This window comes from Spermophilus citellus, assembly GCF_964194105.1.
Source record: "Spermophilus citellus genome assembly, chromosome: 8".
NCBI classification, from domain to species: domain Eukaryota; kingdom Metazoa; phylum Chordata; class Mammalia; order Rodentia; family Sciuridae; genus Spermophilus; species Spermophilus citellus.
Window position 1 is genome coordinate 3,692,493 of NC_138189.1, and position 21,485 is coordinate 3,713,977.

The following is a 21,485-nucleotide window of genomic DNA, read 5'->3' on the forward strand; positions in this document are numbered from 1 at the left end:
TGTGGCTGACAGTCCAGAGGAGCCAGGAGCAGGCAGCCCTGGGCTGGTGCTGAACTGGGGTGTCTGGGTTGTCCGCCTTCTCTGACCCTCAGCTTCCTGAACAGTGCACGGGCTGAGTACCCTTTCTGCTCCCTGGCTAGAAAAGGTCCAGGAGGGGAGCCTGGTGGGCAGGGCTGGGGACACCGTGGCCCACCGAGAGCCCTGGCCGGGAGCCAGGAGTCTGCACCAGAGCCTCCATCCATGCTGGAGCCGGAGGCCAGAGCAGAGGAGGCTGGCTTGGGAGACAGAGGAGACCGGGACCCAGGGAGGGCAGCTCACAGATGGCAGGGGAAAGAGGCCCCGGGCACTAGGCTGGGGCAGGACGGCCCCGCACGGAGGCCAGTTTCCATCCTGGGAGGGAGTCAAGGCTGCGTCTGTGTTGGGAAAGGCTCTGCAGATGCTCTCCAGTGTGGTACCCACCCTGTGTGGGGCTGTCCCTGGGTCCCCTTCTTCCCTTTACCAAAGTCACACTGAGGGGCCCCTGCACGCTGGACCTCCCGAGGCGTCCCCCGTACCCTCTTGGCCTAATGCGTTTGGCCCTTCAGAGATGTTTGCAGACCCCGGAGACAGCATGTGGGGACAGGACAGGGAGGGGTCCCCCTGCCGCGGGCCGTGCCCACCTCGAGGACGTCGATGACCACGCTCTCCTCGGCCTGCCGCGAGCTGCGCACGTTCTCCAGCACCAGGGTGTAGTGCACTCCGCGCGGGTCCGACTGGTACAGGTTGTAGGTGTCTGCCTGGTACCACTCCTGCACCGCCACAAACACCTGGCTCTCGTCCGTGCTGATGATCTGCAGGTCCTGGGGGACAGCGGCGGGGTCAGGGCCAGCACGGCCGCGGCCCCCCGGCTCCCTCGGGGTCAAGCCATCTGGATCTGCACCCTGTCTCTCCACGCGTGGCTCTGTGGCCCTAGACAACCCCTTCACCTCCCCGGGGTGAGGGTCGGACCCTCCATACCAGGCCACCCTCCTCCTGCCCCCTCAGGCAGGCTGTCCTGCCACTCAGCGGGTTCCTCCAAGCACCCATATGGCCAGCATGACCAGGGTGGGCTCCCTCCCCCACATGGGGCCAGTGCTGCCCTGGCACGGGGATGCAGAGCCGGATGGCGTCCAGCCCCCCGGGAACATAGATCATGGGGCAGGAGGAGTCCCAGGGCCGACCCGGAGCCTCAGGTCCCAGGATATCTTCACTGCCCGATGACCCTACACGAGAGCGGTGGTCAGCCTGCTTCCCTGTGCAGCTGTCACCCAGCCTGGGGCCCCAGGGCGGTCAGGGAGGGCTTCCCTGGGAGGGAGCGTGGAGAAGGGAGCGTGGGAAGGAGCGGCCGGCACTGGTCCAGCCTGGGCTTCCCCCTCGGGGAGCCACAGGCCAGGCAGCTCCAGGCTCGGCCGGGTGGTCTCCGGTCAGTTCAGAGTTCAGAATTCAGAAAGAAAAGAAATCCCATGAGGAGGCAGCCGGGCTGCCCTGGTGTTGGCTCCTTCCCCAGGCCACACGCTGCGTGGGAGCCTGGACAGAGGTGGCCACACAGCCTGGTCTCTCAGCCATGCTCTGTGGCTCTCCAGCCTCTGGCTTGGTCTTCCGTTGATCTGAACCTTTGTTTTTTTTGCATGGGGACTGAAACCCAGGGGTGCTAACCACTGAGCCCCATCCCCAGCCCTTGTTATATTTCATTTAGAGACAGGGTCTTGCTGAGTTGCTAGGGTCTCACTGAATTGCTGAGGCTGGCTTTGAACTTGCAACCGTCCTGCCTCAGCCTCCCAAGTCGCTGGGATGACAGACGTGCACCCACGGGCCCGTTTGTGCTGAACGTTTATTGCCCTCTGACCCTAGGGTTCCCAGGGTGCGGGGCTGCAGGTGGCCACTGCCCGGGCCCTTCTCCCTGTGCAACCTCGGGCTGAGCCTCGTGTTCTGCAGCCAAGCTGCATCCTCAGCTGTGCTGGCTCTGCACACGGAGACCCGGCCCTCCACCACGCTGCCAGCTGGGCCCTATGCTGTGCAGCCGAAGGGGCCTTTGTGGAAGAGAGAGGTGACATCGTGGAGCACCTGCCACGCACCCTGAAAATGGGCCAGCCCATGGCTGTGTCTGTGGACATGACTGTGACACACAGAAGTGAAAGGCACCAAGAAGCAAGCAGAGCGGAAGGATCACGGAGGCCCCAGGGCCCGGCGGCCCATTTGGAGGTGGGAGTGGGAGGGTGCTCAGGAAGCTCCCGTGGGAGCCGTGGTCGAGGGGCTTTGTCACCATGGCTGCCCACCAGGGGGCCTATGTGTCAGTCTGGCCATGAGGTCTGGCCACGGCAGAGCTTCAGACTGCCGTCAGGCTGAGGCTCCGAAGCCCGGGTGCACCGAGGCCCTGGGTGCTGGGCGTCGGGGGCAACTCCTCAGCAACTGGCATTCCTGGGGGCTGCATGGATTCAGATTTTGGTCCTCAGTGCCTGGCAGATGCCCTGCGTCGTGGTCCCTGGAATCTGGGACCAGGGACAGGGCAGGAGTGGCACTGAGTGATCTTCAGTGCCACCCTGGAGAGACCTGGCATTAGCACTGAAGATGTTCCTGGGACCTTCCTGACCCTGGCCCTCCCACACCCTGTCCCACGGTGGCTTCCTGTCTTGCACGTTTCCTGGGTGTGCTTTCCTCTGCCATGAGGATCGTCCTGGACACCGCTCTCAGGGACGGCACACTGTGCTGTGCAGAGGGACATTCTGCGCTGGTGAGTCCTGGGCGTTTTCAACAGGAGCGAGACGGTCCTGGGCTCCCACAGACCCGCCTCTGGTGACCTGCTTGACATCAGTTCTGAGGGTGACTGTGGAAGTGGCGACGAGGAGCCTTTTCAAGGTGCTGGGAGGCTGTCGAGCTGCGGGTGCTTTTTGCTCGCTGGCAGGGTGGAGGCCGCTCACCTCCCTCCAGGTGCCCAGACTGAGAAGGGGCCCCTAAAGTCCTGGCAGGGGAGTGTTGCAGGTGTGGTGAATTCCACATAAAGTTGCATGGACATTTTTAAGAAATGAAGCGTGGCGCGTCCACCCCATTGTTAAGCCCGTGTGTGCCCAGCCCTGGAGGCTGCGGAGATGCCTGCTCACCAGCAAACGCAACCAGGCAGAGCTCGGTTCCCTGCGAGTAGTAAAAACAGGGGGCAGGGGGACTTAAAGAAGACGGACAGTCACTCTCCTGCAGGCGAGAGAGGTCCAGGGGCAGGCAGTGCAGGGTGGGGGCTCCACTAGTCACCAGCGACTGGGCTGCTTCCTGCCACGGCTCTACTGCCCCAGGACGTGGCCCTTGTCCTCATGGCCCAGATGAGCTGAAGCTCAGCCACTGTACTGACACCCGGCAGCAGGAAGGAGACAGGGAGGAAGGCTGGGCTCCAGAGGGACAAGGAAACTCCATGAACGAGTTGTTCTAAAGCCTGGCCTCTGTGGCCTCTGTGGCCTGTGGCCTGTGGCTGCAGGGGACGCTGGGAAACACAGTCCTCCTGCGGGCAGCAGCGTGGCAGCTGAACTCTGGGTTTGCTGCGTGAGATGAAGGGCAGGGTGGGCATGACGGGGCCCACGAGTTTCCACAGTGACCCAAGAGACGAGGACACGAGGGGTCAGAAGAGAGGGACAGGCAGGCGGGAGGGAATTTGGGTGGAGAAGCAGCACATTCTGAGGAGCACAACAGCGGAAACGCCCACAGACCTGATAAGCAGGGCGCGGAGGGGCTGAGAGAGCCACCTGGGCGCGTGGGCCAGAGCTGGCTGTGCCTCCAGGGCTCTGTGACAAGACTGGCTCCATCTTACTGAGAAGGGCTTGTGAGTGACAGGTGGCCCGTCTCCGGGGCTGTCACGCCGGCTCCTGGCCTCTGCTTCGGCAGCCTGCGGTGGCTCTGGCTGCGCTTGGTGCCCCGGGCCTGCTAGAGCCATGCTCACGTGTTTCGGGGCCGGAGTCCTTGGCCACCGCCTCCCCCCGCCCGCGCGCGAGGACTCCAGGGTGTGTCTGCTTGATGCCATCTGAGGGCTGCTGTGCTGGCCGGGCCACCTCAGGACCCTCCAGGTCCACCTGCTCCCGGGGCCTCCAAGAGCCCTCTGCCGGACCTTCCTTCCCCACGGGGACGCGCTCTGTCCCTTCGCTGGCTCCTGTCTGTCGGGGGTGCCGCCTTTGCCAGCTGCTCTGCATTTCCTCCTGCTGCCTGGTCCCCACGTCTCGAGACCCCTGCCGTGTCCAGTCTCCGTCCAGCAGGTCCAGCAGCAGGCCTTTCTCAGGGACGGTGTTGATTCATTTTTTAGCCCCTGTGCTGGGTGGCCTGCCCCAGCATGGTGGTGGCAGGTGCCATCTTTTAGAAAGCCACAAAGTCACACGAAGACACACCCTGTGTCCAGGGAGTCCTCGAGCTTCACCCTGAGGAAGTTCAAGAGGCCCAGGGCCCGGCCTCCGGGCAGCAGGGATAGGAAATGGCCCCCGCGTCCAGGAGTGTGGCCCGGCCAGGGAGACCCTGTCCTTGACCGAGGGTTCGTCACTTAAAGTGGGTTTCGAGAATGGTTCTAGAAAATTCCTGGGGACGAGAGGCCTGTGGCCAGGACAGCTGGGGGGAGGGAGGCCCGTGAGAGTCTCTCCTCTCACTCACATGAGGCTGCGCAGGATTGAAAGGGAAGAAGGATGGGGTGAGGGGAGGAGAGGCTGTAGATCCACCGTAAAACACCCACATCTGTTAGGAAACTCACTGATCCAGTTCTCAAGCCGCTGGCACGAAGCAGAGGCTCTGCTCTCTGAGCCGGGGAGAGGCTGGGCTGGGGGGCAGCAGCCTGAGAAGGTGGCATAGCCGTGGCTGAAGGCCACAGAGGTCATGACCTGCGGCCACAGGCTCTTTAGGAGCCCTGCCAGCCTGGGGAGCAGGGAGCAGGGTGCTGGGGGGACAAAGGCCCAAGGCCCAGGTCCCTTCTGTGCTGCAGCCCCCAGAAGTGACAGTCCCTTCCGACACAGCTGCGCCTGCTCTGTGCACCGAGCCTGGCCTGGCTCCGTCTGTCAGCCTGCTCCTCCTCCTCTCCTTTCCGACTCCTTCTGTCCTTTCTAAGGAGATGCTCCAAAGGCCTCGGGACCCTTCCCACTCTGGCTCAGGGGCTCGGAAGGTGCCAGCACAGCAGCCCGGGAGCCAGGGAAGGTAGAGGCCCAGCCCCGGTGGGAGGCCCAGCAGTGCTGTCCTAGGCCACCCCTGCTCCCTGCCTCTGGCCCGGCTCTGCCCAGGGACCTGGCTCTGCCCTGCGCCCCAATGGCTTTCTCCAGCTCTTCCCAAAGGGAACCGTTCCCAGTCCTGGGGGCTCGGTGCACAGAGGTCGCACTGCTGCCGTCCACGCGCCCCGCCTCTGCCTCTGTCCTCTCCACAGCGCGCGTCAGGAGGAGCAGCCATTTCAACGACTGTCTACCCGACTGTGGCTGCGCCACATCTGGAAACTCCACAAGGGCAGGAGCCAGGCACCTGGTTTGTAGCTCCAGCACCACCGCCTAGCCCTGTGAAGGATTTATAGTTGGTGTTTAATAAATGTCTGTGGAGGAGCAAAACCTCGGGCTGTGGCTGTGCAGTCTGCACAGTGGAGGAGGATGTAGCATGAGGCTGGGCTCACTCCCTGAGGCCTGTGTTAGAGGCCTGCTCTTGTTTCTAACTAGCTGTGTGACCTCCAACAGCTTACTGAGCCTCTCTGAACTTCCTCACCTTCCCTGCATCCCTGGAATAACACATTGGCAGGGTGAGGGTCACAGTCAGGTCCTGAGGCAGGGCTTGGGGCAGGGTTAGGGCAGCCCCAGGACCCTTCCTTGCCTGTCTACCCAATGGAAGGAAGCGTCATTAATGGGGCACCTCCTATGTGCTGGGCAACATACCAGGAAGCCAGAAGGCAGAGGTGAATAACAGAAACCCTCCCTGCGCTTGGCGATGGCAGGTAAGAGCCCGGGAGTTCGGGTCACCAAGCAGGTGTCAGCAAGGAGAGGGGCAGACAGGGCGGAACACAGAGGCCTGGGCCAGCTGGGAGTCACAGGCAAGTGACATTTCTCCTGAGACGGCCTGTGAGCGAGCACTGGGTCAGTGCGAGGCAGGCGGAGGGTGGGCACAGGCCCCGAGGCAGGGCGGAGTGGGCACCCTGGAGCGGGAGACTGGGGGCTGGCTGGGAGGCGGGCCGTGGCTGGCCACTTGTTCCTGCCCGTTCTGGCCTGAGTCGCGCTGCCCGCCAGGCAGTGTGGCCGGGGCATCTGGCCACAGCACCAGGGGAGGGGGCTGCCCTTACCTTTGGCAGCGCATACTTGGGCAGCTTCATCAGGACAAAGTCACTGCGTCGGTAAGAGACGTAGTATTTAGTCCGGTTTGTAGAAGTCGCCTAAGGAAGGAAGGGAGGGAGGGAGGGAGGATGGAAGGGAGGGAGGAGGAAGGAAGGGAGGGAGGGAGGGAGGATGGAAGGGAGGGAGGAGGAAGGAAGGGAGGGAGGGAGGGAGGATGGAAGGGAGGGAGGAGGAAGGGAGGGAGGGAGGGAGGAGGAAAAAGGGAGGGAGGGAGGGTGGAAGGGAGGGAGGAGGAAGGAAGGGAGGGAGGGAGGAGGAAAAAGGGAGGGAGGGAGGGTGGAAGGAAGGAGGAAGGAAGGGAGGGAGGGAGGGAGGATGGAAGGGAGGGAGGAGGAAGGAAGGGAGGGAGGGAGGGAGGATGGAAGGGAGGGAGGAGGAAGGGAGGGAGGGAGGGAGGATGGAAGGGAGGGAGGGAGGAGGGAGGGAGGATGGAAGGGAGGAGGGAGAGTGGAAGGAAGGGAGGAAGGGAGGGAGGGAGGAGGAAGGAAGGGAGGGAGGGTGGAGGAAGGGAGGGAGGGAGGGAGGGAGGGGGAGGAGGAAGGAAGGGAGGGAGGGTGGAGGAAGGGAGGGAGGAGGGAGGAGGAAGGGAGGGAGGGAGGGAAGGAGGGAGGAAGACCATCTTAAGGGGCTGGAGTTTTGTCAAGCCGGTCCATCCCGAAGGACATGGCACGCTGTCAGCTCTGAGGCACCCTGTCCCTCAGCTCCTGTCTGTCTGAGATGGACAGACAAGGAGGCCCATGCCAAATGGCCCTCCCCAGGAGTCGACGCGGCCCCTGCTCCAGACCCTCCTCCCATGGCCCTGATCCCCAGCATCCAGGTCACAGGACTTCTCTTAGAGAGAGTGCCTTGGAGAGCCTCAGGCAGAAGAGACCAGAGATGCCCACTGAGCCCTGGGCAGGAGGGCAGGAGGGGAGGAGGGAAGAGGAGAGGAAGGAGGAGGGAGAAGGGGAAGAGGGGAGGAGGGAGGAGGGGAAGAGGGGAGAAGAACAGGAGGGGAGGAGGGGAGGAGGGAGAAGGGGAAGAGGGGAGGAGAGCAGGAGGGGAGGAGGGGAGGAGGGAGGAAGGAGGAGGGAGGAAGGGAAGAGGGAAGAGGCAGGAGGGGAGGAGAGCAGGAGGGGAAGAAGGAGGAGGGAGAAGGGAAGAGGGTAGGAGAGCAGGAGGGGAGGAAGGGAGGATGGAAGAGGGTAGGAGAGCAGGAGGGGAGGAAGAAGGAGGGAGGAGAGAGGGAGGAGGGCAGGAGAGAGGAGGGAGGAGTAGAGGAGGGCAGGAGGGAAAGAGTGAGGAGGGAGGAGGGCAGGATGGAGGAGGGAGGAGGGAGGAGGGCAGGATGGAGGAGGGAGGAGGGAAAAAAGGAGGAGGAGAGGAGGGAGGAGGGCAGAAAGGAGGAGGGAAAGGGGGCAGAGGGAGGAGGGCAGGAGGGAGGAGGGAAAGAGGGAGGAGGGCAGGAGGGAGGAGGGAAAGAGGGAGGAGGGCAGGAGGGAGGAGGGAAAGAGGGAGGAGGGCAGGAGGGAGAAGGGCAGGAGAGAGGAGAGAGGAGGGAGGAGTGGAGGAGGGAGGAGGGAAAGAGTGAGGAGGGAGGAGGGCAAGATTGAGGAGGGAGGAGGGAAAAAGGGAGGAGGAGAGGGGGGAGGAGGGGAGGAGGGAAGGAGGGAGTGGCAACCCCACATAGCGCCAGGGCCCCTGTAGCAGAGCAGGCCTGTCCAATGGGACTTGGGGCTGCAGGGGACATTTGTCATCCCCATGGGCCTGGGCTTTGCCCTGTCCATCATAGGTCACCCAGCACCAGGCCAGGACAAGGCCACTGTCACCTGGTGGGAGAGACAATGTGGGGCACCATCAAGTGTGAGAGCCATGGAGGAGGTGGTCGACCAGACCTAGCCTGGAACCCGGTCCTGGCCGGGAGAAGGGAGCCTGCAGCGCATCCTCCCTGTGTCGGACACCCTGGTGTGGTCCCTCCTGGACAGGACCCTGAATGTCTGGTAATAGGTGACCTGTGTCCTGACAGCCCAGAGTCACGTAGCCCCTGAGACCCCCAGTGCCCCGTGCCAGGCTTCTGCCCTCTGCCGGGCACCAGGCATGCCAGGCACACTGATGGCACCCCTGTTGGAGCTGCTGGCGGTCCCAGGGCAATGCAGGCCACACTGCCTGAGTCAGACAACACTCTGTGTGACATACAGTTGTCTCTACTATGGTGGACAGTGGACACTTGCAGAGATACAGGCAGGTGCTGGAGGATGGGGGCAGGTGGCGTGGGCTGGGAGGTGGCACAGGGGAGGGAACCGTGGGTGAAATCTGGCCTGGGGGCTTGACTGGGTCAGGGAGGTGGGGAGGAGGGTCCTGCAGTGGAGGTGAGGAGGGGGAGCCTGCAGTGAAGGTGGGGAGCAGGGCTCCAGGAGGAGGGGCCTGCAGTGGAGGTGGGAGGGGGGCTCCAGGAGGAGGGGCCTGCAGTGGAGGTGGGAGGGGGCTCTGGGAGGAGGGGCCTGCAGTGGAGAGGGGGTTGGGGGCTCCAGGAGGAGGGGCCTGCTGTGGAGGTGGGAGGGGGATCCAGGAGGAGGGGCCTGCTGTGGGGGTGGGAGGTGGCTGCAGGAGGAGGGGCCTGCAGTGGAGGTGGGGTGGGGAGCTCCAGGAGGAGGGGCCTGCTGTGGAGGTGGGAGGGGGCTCCAGGAAGAGGGTCCTGCAGTGGAGGTGAGGAGGGGGGCTTGCAGTGAAGGTGGGGAGACGGGCTCCAGGAGGAGGGGCCTGCTGTGGATGTGGGAGGCGGCTGCAGGAGGAGGGGCCTGTAGTGGAGGTGGGAGTGGGCTCCAGGAGGAGGGGCCTGCAGTGGAGGTGGAGGGCGGCTCCAGGAGGAGGGGCCTGCAGTGGGGGTGGGATGGGTGGCTTCAGGAGGAGGGGCCTGCAGTGGAGGTGGGAGTGGGCTCCAGGAGGAGGGGCCTGCAGTGGAGGTGGAGGGCGGCTCCAGGAGGAGGGGCCTGCAGTGGGGGTGGGATGGGTGGCTTCAGGAGGAGGGGCCCGCAGTGGAGGTGGGAGTGGGCTCCAGGAGGAGGGGCCTGCAGTGGAGGTGGAGGGCGGCTCCAGGAGGAGGGGCCTGCAGTGGGGGTGGGATGGGTGGCTTCAGGAGGAGGGGCCCGCAGTGGAGGTGTGGGGGGCTCCAGGAGGAGGGGCCTGCAGAAGAGGTGGGGGCAGTCGTCAGGGTGGGGGAGAGCGCAGCATTCCAGGGGCAGGGACTGCTGCCCAGTGCCTGGATGCTGGCGGAGGGCAGTGGAGACCGGGTAGGGCTGGAGGCTGGGCTGGGCGGGGTCAGGCCCTCAGGCTGCTGTAGGGGCGGCACTGCCCTGCCTGTTCCAGCCCAAGCTCCACAGTGGCCTCAGCTCACGCTGTGTGGGCAGGAGGGCAGAGAAGGCTGGAGCATGGAGGGCCAGTCCTCGGGGGAGGGGACACTCTAGGGGCCTTCTAGGCTGTTCTCAGCAGGAGGCTTACAGGGTCTCAGGGAGCAGATGGGACCAGTGACCGCAGCCAGAGCACCTGCCTCTGGCTCTCAGAGTGAGCTGGTGACAGCGCCAGCTGGCCTGAGGACAGGGGCCTGGGGAAGCCACGGCCGTGAGGAAGCCCCCTGCCTGGCCAGTCGACTGGAGTTTCTGAGCTGGCTCGGACCTTGTGGTTGCTGAGGGTGGCCCATCTGTGACTCAGGGCACTGGGGCATAGGCAGCAAGTCCTCGTCACTGGGGTGTGGATAGCTGGTGGCTGGCAGTCAGGGGCAATGCCCAGGAACAACCCTGAGTGTCCCAGGGTTACTGAAGAAACGAGTGGCAGAATGGGTTTGGGTTTGGGGGCCAGAGGTGGGAGGCTTCCGGTGGGCAGCTGGTGGGTGGCACCAGCAGTGCCCCAAGCCCAGGTGCTGGCAGTTAGGGCCTCAGGAGGCGGCAGGGGCAGTGTGGGTGTGGCCCTGCTGAGAAGCCCTTGAGAGGAAGGCAGCCATATTGTGGCCTCTTCCCTGAATGACCCCATTCCCGAGCGTCTCCACCACCTCCATGCCCACCCCCACCTTGCAGAGCCCGGAGCAGCCTCACCTTAAAGAAGATGTAATCGTCCTGCACGGTCAGCGAGCTGTGGTCGATGGGGCCTGTGAACGGGGCTGTTAGTGTCTTATCGGAGCAATTGTGGATCTGGCAGGTGACGTAGCGAAAACCTGCAGGAGATAAGAGCCAGCCCAGGGCCGTGAAGTGTCCAGTATTCAGACTGTGACGACCGAGCGACCGAGCGTTGGCCCGGTGACCCCTCCCTGCTGTGGCCGGTCTGTGTGTGTGTTCGGATTTTAAAGGATCTGCCCTGGGGTCGCACCTGCTGCCCACCCAGCCACCCTGGCCAGGAGGGCTGAGAGGAGCCTGTTAGGTCCTCAGCACTGGGACCAGCCATTGCCCATGGGTAGGGACAACCAGGGTAGCAACAGGCCCTCAGCCCCTGACCTTCAGGGCCCCCACCCTCCCAAAGGCCCTGACACCTAAGCAGGGCGGGAGTGTGTGGCACTGAGCGTGCTTATCCCCGACTCAAAGCAAAAGCGGGTGTTTACGTTGGGCACATTGAGTGCTGGCCAGGCCGGGCGGCTGCGTCTGTCTGGGCTCTCTGTCCCAGGTGTGGGAGCTCCACAGGTTCACAGCCTCGGGAACCTGCAGCCTGAGGGACGCTCTTCCCAGCTGGTGGCCCAGGAGTGGGACTTGGCTGACACACCAACTTGCAGCCCAGGGAGGGACACGGAGGCCACAGCACCTTGGGCACACCTCCTGCCTACGGCCCCAGTGTCAGGGGGGCATGAGCAGTGTTCAGGGCTGGCTCTGGGCCAGGAAGACCCACACCCTACGTCCACTACCACCAAGAGAGGGAGGGCTGGGCCTCCATGCACAGCTGGGACAGTGACACAGAGCAGGCACAAGGGTGCCTCTGACCGCACGCAACCACCAAGCATGCTGTAGGGTGGCCATGTCCTGTCAGCCCCATGGCCAGCTCAGATTGTAGGGCTGCTGGCCTGCAGGGACTTGGTGGGGAGTGAGAGCCAGACTCAGGGACAGTCCCAGGTCACCCACACTGTGCTCACTCACCCACCCCCTTGCCCCCATCGGCTCTTCCCGTCCCTGGCAGGCCTCGCTGTCCTGGGCCTGGTGTCCTCTGAGCTAAGCCCCCGTGCGGGTGCTGCTGGGTTGGAGGGAATGTCCTGCTGTGCCCGCTGCCCTGCTGTGCTGCCTGCCCAGTGAAGTCCCCCACAGGGAGCAAGGCGCCTGTGGGCCTCTGGCCTTGCAAGTAGAGATGAGAGCTCCTCTGAGAGAGCAGCCTGGCACGAGGTCACCACGGTTGTGACACGGGCACTGGGCTGCTTCTGTCCATGACAAGGAAGAACCCTGTCCAGCCAGGAAGGGGATTTGCAGAGCTTGCGCAGGTTCTCCCAGGGTGGCCCTGGCCCCTGGGCAGGGCGTAAGCACTCAGCAGTCTACGGGGACATGGGGGTCCACAGCCCCAGCTGGAGCTCGAGGAGGGCCCCGGGTGCTGTGAGGCACAGAGGAGTGGTGGGGGGTGGGGGGCCCTGGGGACGGTGGGGAGGCGGGAGGGCCGTGAGCGTGCAGAGCGGCCCTCTGGTGGGCCAGGCTGGCGGGAGGGTGGGGCGAGATCAGGAGGGAGGACTCCAGGTCCAGCGAGCCTGGCTCTGAAGGGCTGCCCGGCGGGGCGGGGTGTTTGCCAGGTGGGTCTTGGGGAGCGTGGGGGCAGGCGACCCCTGGGGGCTCTTCAAGTGCAGCTGGCTGCTGTGGCCCTCTCTGCCAGGACGGCTGGCCCCTCTAGGACGTGGGCCTCTTTCTCCCTGGTGGGCAGCTGGGTGTCACAAGGACAACCCGCCCTGCTGTGAGTGGTGTCCTTGTGCCACCTGCACGGGGCCAGGGTGTTTGGGGCTTGGTGAAGACCCCAGAGGATGAGAAAGGATGGCGGGAGTGGGGGAGGATTCTCCATGACCTTGTCTGGCAAACCAGGCCTCCTCTGAGCTTTGGCTGCTTGGTTATCAAGAGGGGACCCACAATAACTGCTGCCCACCTCCCGGCCCCGTGGTGGGCCCCACAGAGAGCTGAGGATGGGGAGGCACCTGCCCCGGGTCCCCACAGGGACCGCTGCCCTGCTGCCCACCAGCCCTGCCCTGGTGAACACGGCCTGGCCCAGTCTGCACAGGGACAGGCCCAGCGGCAGAAGGGAGAGCCAGGCGTGAGCAGGCAGGCGTGGCCAGCAAGCACCTAGCACAGGCCCGTCCTCACGCCCTGACCTCCCCCTCCCCCGCCCAGCACGCCCCTGCTGCCCGCCAGGCGGGTCCTGCAGCTGCTAAGGTAGTCCTGTTGGCGCCATCACGCACCAGGCAGGGGCCTGTCCTGTTCATATCTGCGTTTGGTGGACAGAGGTACAATCTATGGTCCTCTCATCTCTGTTGTTCCAGAACATTCCGTGGTGCTCAAACACCCTGGGCTCTAGGACCCTCTGTGGTTCCCTTCTCAGTGATCCTCCTGGAGGGGTACAGAGCAGCACGCGAGGCCCTGGCTCCCTGGAGGAGGCCAGTGGGCTGGGCGGCTGGGCCCCTGTCTTGGCTGGGGCAGGGGGAGCCCGCACACCGCAGGCTCGGCACACTCTGGCAGGACAGTGTGAGCAGAAGGTAGATGCTCAGGGGCCAGAACAAATCACCCTCTTAATAGATTTTTCCGCTGGAACGGAGCTCCTTGGCTTCAGTGGATCCCCAGCGGGGAAACAAGCACATTTAAAACCATGCCTCTTCATAACACGGCGCCCTCGGCCTGCGGGGCCACGGCTGAGGCTGAGCAGGGGCAGGGCTGGGCGGGGTGGGGGAGGTCGCCGAGACCCCTGCAACCACGCCCCTCCTCCTCACCTCCACTGAGGTCCTGGGCTTCCATGTGGACCAGGTTGGGGTCGGTGTCCACCCCAGACACAGCCCTGGAAAAGAACAGGTGAGATGGCATCAGGGTGGCCAGCATCAGATCCCCGCACCCCACTGCCTCTTGGCCCTCCTGGGTCTGAGGGCTCTGGCTCTGTGCCTCCCCAAGGGCCTCCTGCTCCTGCGGCAGACGAGGCCTGGCCTCCGCCTGTGGGAGCCTGGTGTGGGGTGTTCTGCCCCCTCCCATTCACAGGACGGTTTACGAAGCTCACCCTCCTTCACGGGGGCCTTGCTGGCCACCTCAGGGGACAGCAGCTGGGGCTGCCATGCTCACTTCACAAGTAGGGCAGTGCAGAAGAGCCGGTGGCCTGCCCGAGGCCGCACAGCCACCACAGGCCACCACAGGCCACCTGGGCTCCAGCCAGGACCCAGCCTGAGCCGCTGCCTGACCCTTTGCCCTGACCCTTTGCCCCGACTCTGGGTCACTGCCCCGCACAGCTCTGCTCTGTCACCGAGCCCTCCCCCAGGGGTGCCCCAGGGGCTGCCCCCATTCTCGTGTGGGGCACAGGCTCGGGAGGACAGCCTGCCTATGTCACTGGCCTGGACTGTTAGCTCCAGGCTGCCCCTGCACCTGGGTGGACTGTGTGGCCAGGCACATATCATGAGGAAGCCTACTGAGGCAGGGAGGTTCTGTCACTTGTCTCAGGCCACGAGGCCCTGACCCTTCAGACTCTACCTCTGCACGGAGTGTGACAGCATGACACAGGGCTGGTGGCTCCTGTGCCTTCTTGCGCTGTTCAGCAGTGTCTCCAGGAGCCCGTGGGCCTCCTGAGCCAGCCCACCCAGGCCCTGGGGTTGGAGACCAGAGACACAGCAGTGTGGGGTTCCTGCCAGTGTCCTCCCTGAGCCCATGTCCACCCTCCCAGGTATGTTCCTATGAATGAGGGGGAGACAGAGGAGGGAGGGGAGTGGGCTTCCCCGGGGCAGGGCCAGACCATCACCTGTCCTGACAGCGCGCTTGGGGCAGAGCCTCAGGTGCAGGCCCTCCTGGGTGCTCTAGTTACCTACCTCACTCAGGGCAAAGCAGCCCTGGGCACTCGGTTACACCCATTTCACAGATGAGAATTCCAAGGCTTAGGCAGGTGGAAACACGAACCCCAGTCAAGCAGCTCATCACGAAAGATCTATAGCCCAGGACCCGCCACCCAGATCACCTCCTCCATCGCACATGGAGATAGGGTGGTGCGGCCACAGAGGACAGGAGGGCCCGCACCTGCCCTTTCCCTGGGCCCTGCCCCGAGCTCTCACAGGCTGCCCTCCCAGGGCACTCTCCTCTGGCCGCTCACTCTCACACTGGCCCTGAGACTGCTGGCCATGGGCAGCACCTTTCCCCTGGGTTCTCAGCTCCAGGTAGGGCAGGGAAGGCAGGTGCCCAGGGCCAGCACAGCTGAACCCTCTGCGAGGAACATCCCCTCTCCACTCACTCCATCGACCTCTGCTGGCTGCCCCTGGACCACTGTTTACTGAAAGCCACATGCCCCCGGTCACTTCCTGTCAACCTATTGTGTGTACTTAATAAAAACCTGCAGAGCACTCTCTATGTTGGGGTTCAGGATTCAGAGGTGAATCAGTCACAGCCTCTGCTCTCCAGGAAAGCAAGGCTAGCAGGGAGGCCACATTTAACAAAACCATCGGCCCATCTGTCTATCTTCCACCCATCCATCCACCCATCCATCCACTCATCTATCCATCCATCCATCCATCCATTCACACATCCATCCACTCATCTATCCATCCATCCATCCACCCACACATCCATCCATCCATCCACTCATCCGTCCACCCACCCATTTATCCACTCATCCATTCATCTATTCATCCATCCATCCACTCATCCATCCATCCATCCATTCACACATCCATCCACTCATCTATCCACCCATCCATTCATCTACCCATCCATTCACTAGTCTATCCATCCATCTATCCATCAACCCATCCACTCATCCACTCATCCACCCATCCATCCATCCATTCATCCATCCATCCATTCATCCATCCATCTAGTTACCCACCCACCCATTCCGCACATGTGTCCATCCATTTACTGAGCACCTACTATGTGCTGGTTCTGTGTCAGGACTGGAAATATAAAGACCTACTTGGCGTCTCCCTGTCCTCAACAGTCACAGTCTGGAAAAATGTCTGAACATTCTTCCCAGGCTCAAAGTCTTTGGGACAGAGGTTGTCAAAACACCGTGTCTGCTGGTCACGCAGGCGGGGCTGGTGGTGGTGTGGCTCAGGAAGCAGTCTGTTTGTCACTGAGCAGTGGCACGTGCCACACAGCCAGGGAATGGGGAGCTCTCCCCCCTCTTGTGGTATGAGAGCAAATCTTCATCCAGGAGAGGGTGGAGCGGGCTCTTGGGGCTGCAGTCTATTTGGCACGGCACCTAACGGGTGTCAAAGTGCCTTCCTTGGCGAGAAGGAGTGGGAGGAGGAGCCGTCCCCCAACACCTACGCGCTCAGCCCCGAACCGCGCGCTTCATGGTCATGACCGTCTGGTCCTCACAGACCGAGCAGGGGTGTCGCCTCTGCTTTATGGATAACCAGCCGAGGTGGGGGAGGCTTGGGGTGCTAGTTCACTCAAGGTGCCATCCTGGGCTCAGACGGCCGGGCTCCCTCTTGGGCCCGGTCCCGCCCCTGTGAGGGAGCCCGGGCACACAGCCACACCAGCTGTGGCCTCGGCTCCCCAGTCCTGAGCTGCCGGGCTCCCGGCTCTCGTGGGAATCCAGGGGGCTTGCCCAGGGCCCTGTAAGAGGCCAAAGAAGGGGGAGCAGAGGCGCGTCACAGGTGGCACTCGCTGGTCTCCAGGGAGCCAGGACAGGGTCGGAATCCATGCTGCCCCCAGCGCCCGCCCAGCAGGGGGAGCGTGAGTGGGAAGGAAGGGAGCTGAGCCCAGGCCCACGTTTCCCACACTGAGCTCCTCGGTGGCGGCTGTGTACACACTCCCACTTCAGCCTCTGCCTCCCAAGACCCCCAGGAAACTCGAGCCTGAGCCGCGGTCCTGCTTGCCCTGGATGTCCAGCCAGCCCCACTGCGCAAACCCCTTCCGACCCGCCACACCCGCTCTCAAGGACACGTGCCCAAGACAAACTGAGGTCACTTCCTGGCCGTCGCTCCCTTCCCTGCAGCACTCCCACGGCCCCTGAGACAGACCTGTCCCCACAGAGTGCCATCCCTGGCAGCCCCTTCCCGTCACTGATAGCCCATGTGGCCGTCCCTTCAGACCTCAGCTGCTCCCAGCCTGCGTGGCACCACCGACCCGTGGCTCCACCTCTCCAGGGAGCAGGGGCAACCAGGTGGCCTGAGTGGAGCCAGGTGCACAGGGAGGGCCCCACGTGGGTCTGACGGGCAGGATGTGGTGCTGCGATGGCAGCTGGTGGGCACCCTGGAGTCCTCGGGATTCCAAGCCCAGGAGAGCCAGCACCGTCCCCTGGCCCCGGGGGACGCTGCATGTCCAGGCGGGGTGCACGGGGCTGCCGTGAGCAGGCAGTCCTGGGCCCAGAAGGGAGGCTCCTCCCACATCTCTTCCGAGTCAAGGAGACAGGGTTCCCCTAGCAGAGTCCTCGGCCGCAGATGGGAGCTCCGCCTCAGTCTGGCCACCCCCTGTGGAGGGGGGCGAGGACACTCCTGCTCTCTGGCATCCCCTGTGCTGATTCGGGCGCTTCCTCTTTCCCTCCCTCCCGCATCCCTCTCCACAGTCCAGTGACAGTGGCCCTGAGGCCTGGTACCCAGGACCCTTGGCTGTGAACAAGGCCCAGGCAGAGTCCGGCCGGCTCAGGGAACAGGCACGGCCTTGCGGCCCTCTCGTCATCGAGGTGCCTGAAGACGGAACTTGGGAAGGTCCCCGGCCTGGTCCTGCAGCATTTTAGAACAGATGGCTCCTGGGCCAGCGGCCTCGGAGAGGGCAGGAGCTGCAAGAGCCCCCTCCAAACGCCCCAGATGCAGCCCTGGGACGCCCCCTCCTGCCACTTCCTCTTTCTGCTGACAGAGGCGCTCTGTCCACACCTGGGCCAGCACTGGGGCTGAGGAAGAGGAAGGCCGAGCCTGTCCCTGAGTGAGCTTGGGGACAAGGAGGGAGAAGACAGAAGCATCTGGTGAGGGGCTGTGGGTGACCTCCCAGCAGAGGCGTCAGAGCTGTGACCACTGGCCATGGTCAATTGCACCCCAGGTCCGTGGCCGCTACCGAGGGCATCGTGACTAGGATGGGTGCCCTCGTCTCCCTGAGCCAGTTTCCCCACTGTAACTGGAGGGGAGGACGATGGGGGCTGTGCTGGGGACTCCCAAGGAGGATGCTCTCAGACCTTGGTCCAGGGCCTGGTGGATGGTCACAGGGCAGCTGCTGGCGGCCACTATGACGGTTTCATTCCAGGAGAGCTGGGAGGCGAGGGAGGGTGAGGGCCAGAGGCAGAGGGCTGTGTCCACAAGGTGCCCCTCGAGCTCTCTAGCGTGCACCTCACAAAGCGCTAACAGCCTGGGCTTGAGGCAGAACGCGGGGCCTCGCTGATTCCTGCCGTCAGTTCAAGGACAAAGAGCCCTTGGAAAAGCTGTCAAAACAGTTATTCCCCAGTCCAACAGAGGGCTGCATGCCTGTCACTCCAGGAGAGGTCCCGGCCCATGCCCAGCGCCTGGTGTGACTGGCTGTCACCCCGAGCCACCTGAGAAACTTGGGGAAGGACACTTTGACTTGCCCGAGATCAGAGCCTGTTTGAACTGTCGCCGATTTCCCTTCCAGCGTCTGAGGGCCACTTCCTCTCTCTGGCCAGAGGTCTCTGTGAGCCAGGCCAGGGCTGGGGTGCCCCAGGCTGGTCCCAGGGCTGCAGAGCCCTGCCAGCTCCCCAGGCGGGTGTGGCTCAGAATCCTACTTCCTGACCCTGGTCCCCGCTCCTGGGCACCCTCAGGGCCCATAGGTCCCCTCCTACAGCTGCTCTGGCTCCTAAGAGTTGCTCTCAGTGACAAGGCCAGTGACTGATGGCCCAGCCCTGGTTTCTGAGGTGGAACCAGGCCCTCCCCTGGGCAGCATGGAGAGGCAGTGTCACCTCCCCAGAGAGCAAAGGGCACCAACGCAGGAGCCCGTCCCGTTCAGTCCTCGGCAGGCCAGGAAGCAAGTCTCCACCGCTGCCATCAGCATGAAGCCACCAACAGGGCAGGAGGGAAGGGGACGCTCCACGGGGCTCTGTGCTGGGGACAGGGCGGGCCTGGCTGGGAGGCCAGGGCACGTATGAGCCGAGGAGGGGCATGAGAGCACACGCACACACACACACACACACAGATGCATACACAGGTGCACACACATGCACATGTGCACATGTGCATACACCACACACAGGCACACATGCACAAATAGACATGCACAGACACGCACACAGATGCACACACATTTGCACACATACCACACACATGTACACACAGATGCACATGCATGCACATATACACATGTGCACACACACCACACACAGACACACGTATGCACAGACATGCACAGAGATGTACACACACACACACACACAGCAGAGCCACACGTGGGACTACGTGAGGTGACTGTGCATCTCAACAGGCATCGGATCAGGAGAGCACGTGGGCCTGTGGCCGTGGCTGGAGGAGGGCACCGGCTCCCGTCAGCTGCCCAGGACTGGGTGAGTGCTGGTTCTGCCGGCGCCTGCTCTGCCTCCAGCAGGCCCTCCCAGAGCGTCAGGGCAGCCTCGCTGGGGCGAAGAACCCGGCTGAGCCCCGGAGGCCCTGAGCAGCTCAGGAGCTAATGCCTTCGCCAGCTGGAGCCCTGAATGCAGGTCCCCTGTCCCCTTCCCCTACGTGGCTCTTCAGCAGGCCAGGGTGGGCACGCCTCTGGGTCAGGTCTGCACGCTGACCTGGCTCCTAGGCACCCCACAGAGGCCGAGCAGGGCCACTAGCTGGGCTGTGGGCCCAGGCACCTGGCGGGCAGGAGTTTGGGGCCCAGGCGCAGGGGCCCCAGCGGCCCGCAGGCCCAGAGGCTGCGCGGCAGCTCCCAAGCAGGGCTGAGTTAGTATGGTCAGGAGGAGGAGCCAGGCGGTGCCCACGGGTGTAGGCACTGGGCCAGGGCCCTGCAAATCATAACCCTCTCCACTGGGAACAACCAGGGCCCAGGGGACGCCCAGGCACACAGAGCTGGGCAGCTGGTTCACAGGTGCAAACAGGACTCGAGGGACGCCAGACCCTGGGCCTGTAGCGGGGCCACACTGCCCTCAGGAGCAGAGGCCAGGAGGCCCCCCAGGTGAGGAGGTGCAGTGGGGACAGGGCAGGGGCCCCAGGGGACAGGGCTCTCACCAGAACACATGGTCTTTGGTCACGCGCTCTTGCAGAAGCGTCCACTTCTTCCCCAGGTCAGATGACACGTAGAGCTTCAGGCAGAAACAGAGAAATCACAGTTTGGTCGTGACGTCAGAAATGAGCTGGGGACAGGGTGGGGACAGCCAGCCTAAGAGTGGCCCGCAGGATGTCCCTGTGCTGTCGGCTCTATCCTGCAGACACAGGAAGTGTGCACGGGGGTGGGGACCGCCCCCACACAGAGCAGCTCCGGCCCAGGCCACCTGCAGGAGCCCGGGGTGAGGACCCCAGTGGAAACCCAGGGGCCCTCCCAGAGGGGGTGCCCTGACGCTGACCAAGGAGAGCCTGACAGCACCCACAGAAGGGGGAGGGGCAGGAGGGAGGGGAGGCACGTGGAGGGGCGCGCTGCTGGCGCCCAGGGCTGCAAGAGTGGGAGGAGGTCAGGGCGTAGAGGGGACCCAGGGCTGGGGGTCTGTGCAGGCTGCTGGCCTGGTCCCGGCGCCTCCACCCTGCAGGGTGGATGGCACGACGTTCTCCTGCTGTGGACTTGATCTTCGCATTGTGTTTGAACTTGAGGGGTCAGGCTGACGGGTGGCAGGGCACGTGCTAGGCCTCCCAGTCAAGGCCCTGCTCCTACAGGGGACAGATTCTCAGCTCCTGTCTCCTCCTAGTGACCACTGTTGGCCTCTACCCCAGGAGGTCATGGCTGGGTGCCCTGAGCAAGGGTGTGCCTTGCTCTGCAAATGTCGGGCATGCGAGGGAGCCTGAGGCTCAACACTCACGGAGAGCACCAAGCCAGGAGAGGGCCTGCAGGGGGGACGGCGTGTCCTGCATGTCCTGGCCTCCCCACGTCCCACTGGACCCTGCAGATTTTGCAGCCCCTGCCGAACACCCCCAGCTGAGGCGGGTAAGACCAGGGTGGGAGGGCGTGGCCGGGAGGCATGGCTGGGAGGCATGGCTGGGGATGGAGGCAGGATGTCCTCTGTCCTGTCCTGGCGGACGGGAGGCAAAGGGCAGAGAGGCCTGTTTAGGGATGGGGCAGGCCCTGGGAGGAGTGGAAGGGGCAAGAAAGTGACATGGTCCTCGGTTCCGTGCCCTGGGGGCAGGGATGGGGACGGCCCTGGCCCCCAGGACCTCACCCTAAGACCCTGGGGAGGCAGCCCCTCCAGCCTGTCCTAACTGAGTGCTTTTGCCCTGGTAATGACACTGGAATCAAAGCCCTGCTTCTTTAACTCTGGAGCCACATGCAGAAAATAGCCATGGCCGTAAGACTTTCCTCCCGAGCGGCTAAGTCATTGCTCAGCTAACCCTCTGTGGCCCCCAGATGCCCTATGGATTCTCACACAATCACCCTGCCTGCGCCCAGCTGTCCATGCTAACCAGTTGCTGCCCCACGTGGTGGCCTCTGGGCCTTTGCACGTGTGATCCCTCTGCCTGGGACAGCATCCTTCCTCTCTCCGCCACCCAGGTAACCCCAGCCCTTCAGAGGAGCCTGCCCCCCACCTGACGCTCTGGTCTGTCGTCCAGGTGCTGAGTGGCTGCCGGGGCCCCTTTCCACAGAACCCCCCTCTGATGGAGGGAGAGACCACAAGGAAGCAGCCAGGTCCCTGAGCATGCAGGTGCCTCCCCACGGCCAGGGTTCTGTCTGGCTGCTCTCTGCACTGCTGCGCGGCAGTCTGAGGGGACGGCCATAGCACCCTGCCACAGAGCCCAGAGCTGGGCTCAAACAACGCAGTTGCTCCCAGTCCTGGAGGCCAGAAGTCCACGGTCAAGAAGTGGGCAGGGCAGGCTCCTCCCTCCTGGGTGGGTGGATGCAGCCTCCCCCATGTCTGCACATGGTGGTCCCTCTGTGTGTCTGTCCTGGTCTCCCC

General features: G+C 63.8%; 1 protein-coding gene across 2 annotated transcripts in view; it reads right to left on the reverse strand.

Annotated features, from left to right (window-relative positions):
* SORCS2 (sortilin related VPS10 domain containing receptor 2) overlaps nucleotides 1-21,485 on the reverse strand; it is a 350,209-nt gene that overhangs the window by 45,474 nt on the left and 283,250 nt on the right. For both annotated transcript variants that reach the window (XR_014023270.1, XM_081303853.1), the window contains exons 5-9: nucleotides 19,615-19,688; nucleotides 13,246-13,310; nucleotides 10,406-10,524; nucleotides 6,287-6,376; nucleotides 660-839 (exon numbers count right to left, since the gene is read on the reverse strand). Coding sequence is in view for 1 of the 2 variants with exons in the window: in XM_081303853.1 (XP_081159979.1) it covers nucleotides 660-839; nucleotides 6,287-6,376; nucleotides 10,406-10,524; nucleotides 13,246-13,310; nucleotides 19,615-19,688 (528 nt within the window). In the remaining variant the exon portion in view is untranslated. The remainder of the gene's footprint in view (nucleotides 1-659; nucleotides 840-6,286; nucleotides 6,377-10,405; nucleotides 10,525-13,245; nucleotides 13,311-19,614; nucleotides 19,689-21,485) is intronic.